The sequence below is a fragment of the Buceros rhinoceros genome, unplaced genomic scaffold (genome assembly GCF_000710305.1).
Source record: "Buceros rhinoceros silvestris isolate BGI_N320 unplaced genomic scaffold, ASM71030v1 scaffold16571, whole genome shotgun sequence".
Lineage (NCBI taxonomy): Eukaryota > Metazoa > Chordata > Aves > Bucerotiformes > Bucerotidae > Buceros > Buceros rhinoceros.
Window position 1 is genome coordinate 2,717 of NW_010396112.1, and position 8,132 is coordinate 10,848.

At 48.7% G+C, this 8,132-nt stretch overlaps 1 protein-coding gene across 1 annotated transcript in view; it reads left to right on the forward strand.

Moving 5' to 3' along the window:
• LOC104501915 (transcription factor GATA-5) overlaps positions 1 to 5,997 on the forward strand; it is a gene marked incomplete at its 5' end in the record, with an annotated part of 8,493 nt that extends 2,496 nt beyond the window's left edge. The window contains 4 exons of the mRNA XM_010145808.1: positions 3,603 to 3,728; positions 4,561 to 4,648; positions 5,206 to 5,330; positions 5,836 to 5,997. Coding sequence (XP_010144110.1) covers positions 3,603 to 3,728; positions 4,561 to 4,648; positions 5,206 to 5,330; positions 5,836 to 5,991 — 495 coding nt within the window. The remainder of the gene's footprint in view (positions 1 to 3,602; positions 3,729 to 4,560; positions 4,649 to 5,205; positions 5,331 to 5,835) is intronic.
• Positions 5,998 to 8,132: the final 2,135 nt, after the last annotated feature.

Sequence of the window (8,132 nt, forward strand, 5' to 3'; positions counted from 1 at the left end):
TGAAAGCCCCGGAGAATGCAACGTGGCCCAGATCACACTGCGGGAATGACGTCCTGCAGCTCGGCAGCACTCAGCCCGCTTGTGCGTGGGAGAGGGCGAGCAATAGTAGAGTAGTTTCCAGTTCATTTTTTTGTGGGATTTTTTCGTTGGTTTGGTTTTTTTTTTTCTTTTGAGATAAGGGCCACATCCTCTACACAGCAGGGATGGCCATTTTGCTACAGCCTGTGTCTGGATTAAAGCACCGCGCCTTTCACCAGAAAGGATTTGTCTTAGAGGAGGATGGAAGCAGCACTTTTTTTTAGGCAGTACCTTTCCTAGCCAAAGTATCTTGGTGTGTTTCACAAGACGATACCTTAGATCCAGTCCTAAAAGCCAAATTACTTTTATTATCCAGGAGCAGCCAGTGGACGTCACAGAATTATAGAATTATAGAATGGTTGGGTTGGAAGGGACCTTAACGATCACCTAGTTCCAACCTCCTGCCATAGGCAGGGACACCTTCCACTGGACCAGTTTGCTCAAAAGCCCCATCCAACCCGGCCTTGAACACTGCCAGGGATGGGACATCCACAGCCTCTCTAGGCAACCTAGTCTCACCACCCTATCAGTGAAGAACGTCTTCCTAACATTTAAACTAAATGTCCTCCTTTTCAGTCTGAAGCCGAGATGGATGGCTCCATCTTTGCACATGCTGTTCCCCCGTGTGAGCAGCAAGAGCTGCACCGTGCAGGGCAGTGTGGGGAGTGGATGCAGCAGCCATCCTGTGCTCAGCAGCTCTCACCCCATCCTGAGCTGAAGGACTCACCTGGAGCTTAGTTGTGTTGACTTGACTCAGGGGATATTTTTCCAGCCTGTCCTTTTCCAGAGTTTGCAATGCATGGTGGGTTTGGTGACACTTTTGGGGAAGATGAGGGTGGGACTCACAGCCCTAGGACAATCTAACAGGAGCCTAACCAGCATTCATGGTGTGTGCCTTGGCTTTCTCCTGGCCATCAGTTCCTGCTGCCCCCTCATCCTCCAAGGTGCAGATTTACCCAGAGTTATGGTAACAAAGGCAAATCTCAGAGGATGCTGCTGCTTTTGGCGCTGAGAGTCGGATCTGCCCACTTTCAGGAGCTGAGCCTGGGTATCTCAGCATACGTTGCTGCAACCTCTTTCCTATCAACACCAGGACCCCTCTGTCTTGCTGGCAAGGGGGACAGAGAAGCAATGATTAAATCTGGGGGGTTCGGAGACTTCCTTTTATCATGCAAAACCCTGTGGTTTCATTTCTGCCGTTGAAAAGGAGGTGGAGCAGTCTCTGACGGCTTTGGGCTGCCTCGGAAGGGCCTGCCCTGCTGGGTCTGAACTTTCTGGGCCCTCCAAGTAGCGCTCACACACAGTTGGTCTGATAGGCACCAACTCTCCATTCCTTGAGCTTATCAGCAGCACTTGGCTGTCAAGCTGGTCTGTGAGGAGTTTTTGTTTGAGTGTATGCTGCATTTGTATAAATAAACACTGGAGCACAATGTTGAAGTCAACAACTTCCTAGACAAGGTCAGAATGGTACAAAGGCAGCTGGGTGGAGGCAGGCAGAAATGCATTTTCTTTTAAGGGAACTGCTGGGAAACCAGCAATAACGTATTGTATTCTCGTCCTTCAGTGAGCAACAGTAGCCTTGACTGTCTCTTACTTGCTAAGTTGGCAGGTTCTGGGGCAGGGCCAGGTTCTCGTGGGGTTTCGATTGCAGTATTTGGTTGTGGAGGATGGTTTCTGCTCTCCCTGGCTGTGCAAGGAGAAGGCAGACCCCAGAGTGACGTGCAGGAGATGCTGAAGGCACACGCGACTCCCCCAGCAGAAAGCCTATGAGCAGGTGGCAACGCAGTACTGGTGGGGTGGGCAGAGCGCTGGCAGGGCTGGAATTGCCCTTGGGCCACTGGAGACAGAGGTCTCCTTGCCACCTTCTCTGCAAGCTGCAGACAAACCATTATAGGAAATAGGGACAGTGTGTCCCTCCCTCCCAGGGACCTGTGGTGGCCCAGAAATCTTGGGGCTTTCCAAAGGGCTTCACGTTGGCCTTCTTCCATCTGTAGGTGATGACAGATCTCACTGACCCACACTGGGCACAGTTGCCCCAGGGCTGAGTGCCTCAAAATTCCCCTTTACACCCACAGGAGGAGCTGGACCTTGGAGCCCTTGCACCCATCAGTGCACTTCCTTGCGCTTTCCCCTGCTCCTATCGGGGCTGAGGTCCCTCCTGGATGCCAGGATGACAGGCACAGCCCCGGCAGCTGACAGGCTTTGTACCTGCTCCAGGATCTTGCTGTGACACTATGTACCATAATAGGGACAAGGATTGCCGCCCCCTTCTCTGTGCCAGCCTTGTCAGCTCACACCTCGGTGTATTATTTTTTTTGCCTGGTTATTTCTTGAAAGCTAAATAATTTCCAAAGCAATACTGCTATTTGCAAATAGTTGCTGAGATGTCTTTGCTGAGCAACGAATGAATCAAAGCTTGGACACGTCACTGGTGTCCCTTGAAACTCAAAGCTGATCTTTATTTGACTCCTAACCTTGTAAAAACATTTCATTTTTATTTCTACTTTTCCCACCTCATTCGTTATATTGCTCAGTCATGGTATCAAGCAATAACGGAAGAATAAACAAACAGGCAGAACTTTATTGCCTGCATCATCACCTATCGTCTGCCTTTGGGAGGAATCAGAGTGATTTTTCTCAAGGCTGAAGACCATATTCAAACACCTGAATGGGGAGAGCCTGTGATACTACTTATGTCACTGGTATCTTCTACTTAGTGAAGTCTTTTATTATTAAAATAGTTTCAATCACCAGTGTTGAGTCTTTCAAATGAAATGCCTCTTGAGCTGACAAGTCTATATAAAGACGCTTGTGAGTTTTCCAGTGCAGTTGTCAGAAGTGAGTTTGCTGTTTCTGCCAGAGTATTTTCCTTCTCCATTTGGAAGTACTAACATTTCAGAGCCAGCAATCACTGCACTCACAAAGAATGTCATTAATTAACATTTGCGCGGTGTTTCTGCAGCCTGTGAGAGAGCAGATTATCTGTGAGGTGTACGAAGAATCACCTCCCTGGTCCCATCATGGGCCAGTTCTGTTTGGTTCTGCTCGGTTTAGCCAATTGATTCCAGTTGCCTTAAACCAGAGATTAATTGGAATGTTGCTGACTTTAGTGGTAGTTCTAAGTGCAGAAAAACAGAAGAAGAGATTGTTTAAAGCATAAGGACTTTTCTTCATGTGCTTAAAGCCTGGTTGGCATTTTCCATCTTTCTCTGTGTGAGTAGGTCTCCTGGATGCAAGTTCTCTGTGCTCTGAGTCCTGATCACTTCCAGCAGATCTGTTGGAAGTTTGTGAAATGAATTGCAAAGATATTCGCTAGGCTACCAAGCTCAATAAAAAAAAAAGCACTTGCAAATTAGAGTGATCTCATTTGAATGTAATTTCTTTGATCTGAATTTGGCTATCGTGTGTGTTTCACATTTTCCAGGAAATTGGTGTAACTGGAGATTTTATTTTTCTGTGAAAGGAAACTTCCCAATTAATCATTCCTGTGTGTGCATTCACGTGTATGTTTGCTTGTTTTTAAGTCTTCATCTAGACGTGCTGGCCTATGTTGCACTAACTGCCATACCACCAATACCACCCTCTGGAGAAGGAACGCTGAAGGGGAGCCCGTCTGCAACGCCTGCGGGTTGTACATGAAGCTCCACGGGGTGAGGAGCATGTCAGAACCGGGAGGGCACTGGGATCACCACCCAGCAGGTCCAGGATACCTGTTATGGAGGGACCAGCCTCTAGACTGGTCTCCAGAAGAGCCATAACCCAGTCCTGGCTCCTTGAACAGTTAAAAGCTCAGTCTACTGAGGTTTTCCAGGGCTAAAGGGGTACTGGAACACTACCAGGAGGTACCTGCACAGAGGAGACATTTCTGCAATTGGGTGGCTCTTAATTAGCTTGTTTGCCAAGTTCCGCCCCAAAAAGAAAGCTTACCAGACCCCAATAGCTGGAGGCTGAAGCTCCTCAAACCCAGAGTGGAGCGTATTTTTTCTAGATGTGGTAATTAAGCATGTGTGAAGGATGCTAAGGTGGAGGCTGGCTGATAACTGTTATCCACAGAGGATGGGAACTGTTGGTGTAGAAACATGTCCAACAGCCAAAGGGGAGACTTCATCCCTCCACACAGGCCTCTTCAAACTTCCGCCATAAAGGTTAAAGTCTCTTTATCCCAGGACCATTCCCTCTGAGCCATGTAGGCTCGCAGTCTGTCAGTGTAATTTAATAGGGCCCTGTCATAAAGGTCACTAATAAATCAGGAAAAGGAAAATAGGAAATAAAGGAAAAAACAAAATTTGTGGGAAAGCCTTAGCTGTTAGCCTTATACATCTTCCAGCCAAGGCCTGTTGCAGAGAAAAATAGCACTTAGTGAAGGACAAGGACTTTAGGTGCTTCGCATGAGCTACAGCACGTAAACAGGAGAGCAACACGTCATGGGGAAGGAGCTCAGTAATATTAATATTAATGATTCCAAACTTTATGAATGTCAAGGTACCACGACCTCTGGCCATGAAAAAGGAAAGCATCCAGACGAGGAAAAGGAAGCCTAAAAACATCACCAAAGGCAAAACCTCAACAGGTACAGCGCTGCTACGATCCGTCATGGGGGCTTGGAGCACAGTTCACCTCAACATGTCTTCTGCAAGAAATTAGGACAATTAGAAAATAATACTGTCGGGCTTTTTCCCCTGATGATTGCTTTAGATGTAGGACTTGCATTTATGCATAGACCTCACGTGGAAGGAGGATGCTGGGTGGGAAATCTCACTGCTGTCGTATTCTCGTGAGGTTCCTCTCTGCTGTGGGCACCTGGCTCCAGTCCAGCAGTGCTCGTATTCAAGCAGATCCAGGCTAAACTGAGTAATGGGAAAAACCAGGGCTGGGAAGGGAATGCTGTATTAAAGAGTTGAGGGGAAGATTACCATGACTCATCCAGCCCGTACCAGGCTGTGAAAGGGTGCTCCTCCTCCTCCACCAGCATCTTGGCAGTCAAATACAAAACCTTTCTCCTGCAGTGGAGAAAGAGAACAGTAGAGTCATGCCATGAAGTGTGATGGTAGCCATTAAATTATAAATGTCCTTAAGAGCAGATTTGCACTGATTTTACTTCACAGTTTTGTACCTCTTGTCTTCCAGGGTCTACAACTTCAGCCACTAACTCCCCTTCTTCCATTACGAACTCAGACAGCACGGTCACTTTAAAGTCAGAGCCCAGCGCGACCTCGCAGTATCCTGGACAAACCATCGTGCCAGTGTCCCAGGTAAGGCACAGGGGCCTGCAGCCACCTCTTCCTGGGGTGGATGCTCCACATACCTTGTAGTCCCTGGGAGGCTTTGATGAGGCTAAGCATGAGCTGGACATGTGTACGTGGAGGGGAAGATCAGCTTCAACACCCGAGTGCCTGGCGCAGCACCAGCTGCAGCGTATGGGAGAGGATTTTTTGGCTGAAACCAATAAATTTGTGTTGTGCTCTTAAAAAATATATTCGTGCCTAAGAGACCTCCAAACTGGATATGTTTAGCCATGTAAATAAATGCAGATGGGCCTCAAGATGCCTCCTGCCCTCTTGGTCTTTGTGCTTGTTAGGGATGGAACACCCTCCCTGCGTGGCTTCAGGCTCCTCCAAAGGGCAGCAGTAGCATAAGGGATAACCCGCTCTGTTCATAACCCATTCTAGTCCTACCACCACATTACAACAAGGGGCAGAGTGACCCACTGGCCAATAACAGCTTTCTAATGACTTTCTGCTTCCCTTCCTGGAGCAGGCACAGAGCCAGTCGGATGAGGGGCTAGCCGGAGGCCATGGCGAGTTCAAATTCGAGCCCGAGGACTACACCTTCTCCCCCACCACCATGGCCCCACAGCCCGGGCTGAGCGTGCCACTCCGGCAGGACTCCTGGTGTGCCCTGGCGCTTGCCTAGAAACCCCCAACCTCCAGCAAAAAGGCTCGGGACCAACGTTTTCAGCTGGCCCTGCAAACGGCTGACAGGCAGGAGGACAGGCTGCCCCAGGGCGTCGGGACTGCGGAGTGTCAAGCTGCGGCCGCAGGACTTGTTTCTCTTGGAGGATGCACGCGGAAAACACAGGCTGGCTGGAGCCAGGATGGCCCTGCAGTGGCACCAGCTCCCCAGAAAGCTCATCCTCAGCCAGAGCGATCCCAGGGTTGCCTCCCCTAGGCCGGAGCCCCGGGGTTGCCTCCATTTGCCCGGGGAAAGCCTTCCTCCTTTGAGATGAAACCAGCAAATAAATGCGTCCCAGAATCTATGTTTATTCGCAGTGATTTCTCCCTCCTATGACTCCTCTGTGTGCAATTTATTCCACTTTCCAATAAAGACTGTAATAACATGGCACCAAATAACTTAATTTTATTAAAATGTAAACAGCGTAGCCTCCCTTATGTTTTATTGGCCACAACAGGAAGAAAAAGGCAACGGTTGTTTTAAACATTTACTGTTTTATATTAAAAACGATCATCTCTATAGAGTGTTAGCTTCTGAAGCGTCTAGCGTATCAACACCGAGCTGATGAGTCATACATGAAATAAACACACTGCTCTTCCCTTTCCAGCTCCAAACAAAGATTTTTTTATTATTATTTTAGGCAAACCACACGACAAAAGTGGTCAAAACCTCCCAATAATAAAAGAATACTGAAATACTGGTTTTCTTTCGTATTTCCTGACTGGTTTTGATATTGCCAGCTCTGAGCAAGAGAAAGTCGGAAGTTGGTCTTCTAAAAGTTAAGAGGAAGGTTTGAGGGACTGAAAAATATTGAGTTATATTTGTTTTCATCCAGTTTGGGGGATGTTTCAAATGGAGGATTTCCAGCTTTCAGCCATGCAGGGCAGAGATTCCTGTTTAATTACTTTAACAAATGCCAGGTAGAAAATAATTTCTAGGAGCTGAGCTGTGGCAAAAGATCATCCGTGACGCTAAAGCGACATCACACTTCCACCAGCTGGCAATAGCGCATTTCTACAGCTCCAAAGTGCTGCCCCGGGGGGGTGGGCACAGGGGAGACACGCTCTGCTGGGGGCATGCAAGGGGGCCCTGAAACTTCTGAGGAACCCAGGGTGAGGAGAAAACCACACCGAGGAGGGGAGATGGGTGGGAAATAAAGAGGGAGCAAGGTCATGAAGTAAATTCTATGGCCTGCTTTAATTGTTATTTCTAAATAAAATCCCCAGCCTGGCTGGACAGCTATTTACGGCCAGGAAGCCGTCAAGTAATAGTTCCTTAATATAGAAGTTGACCTGTCCAGGGCTTCCTGGAGGAACTCTTCCTCTTGTCAGAGAGATGGATCACTTGATTTTTATTATAAACAACAGGCTAAAGATGATGAGGGAGAGTGGATCTGACACTGAGCCACAACCCAGCTGAAATGGAGGATGATGCTTTCCGCCATGCAGTCCTTGCTGGAGGACAGGAGATGCTCCAGGTGCTGGGGAGCATCGGTCCCCTCCAGTGCTGCCATAGCTCAGGGCTGGTCCCTCAACATAGCCTGGTGTTCAAAAATCAAAGCCCACTGGATGAAAATTGTCTCTGGAGGATAATTTCTTGTGCCTCCAGAGCTTCAATAGCAGTTTGCATCATGCCAAGCTCTCAGCACTGGGGCAGTTGTCGTCACAGAGGGGCATCCCTCCAGCACCGGGCTCAGCAGTGGCACACCATGTTTGCATGGCCAGGCTCTCACTGCAGAACCATGTCTCCGCTGTTTATTTTTCCACTCTCTGGCCTGCCAACATCCACAGCAGAGCCAGGCACAGTGGTGCAGCAGATAAGCCAGCAACATGGGGCTGGCAGGGTGACAGTGTCCCCAAATCCAGCCCAAACTGTGCCTCTAGGAGTCAGGAAAACGGGTGACGTGGCCAGAGCCCAGGCAACCTGCAGGCGCCCAAGGTGACGTGTCGGGACATGGGCGGATAGGAGGAAGCAGGAGACCTGGGTGCAACATGAGTAACGCTCCTGGGCAGCTCCCCAAACCCCAAGCTTTGCAGGGGAACAAAAAAAAAAAAAAAAAGGCAGCGCAATGCAAGTCATGGCAAGATGATTTCTATGGGTGA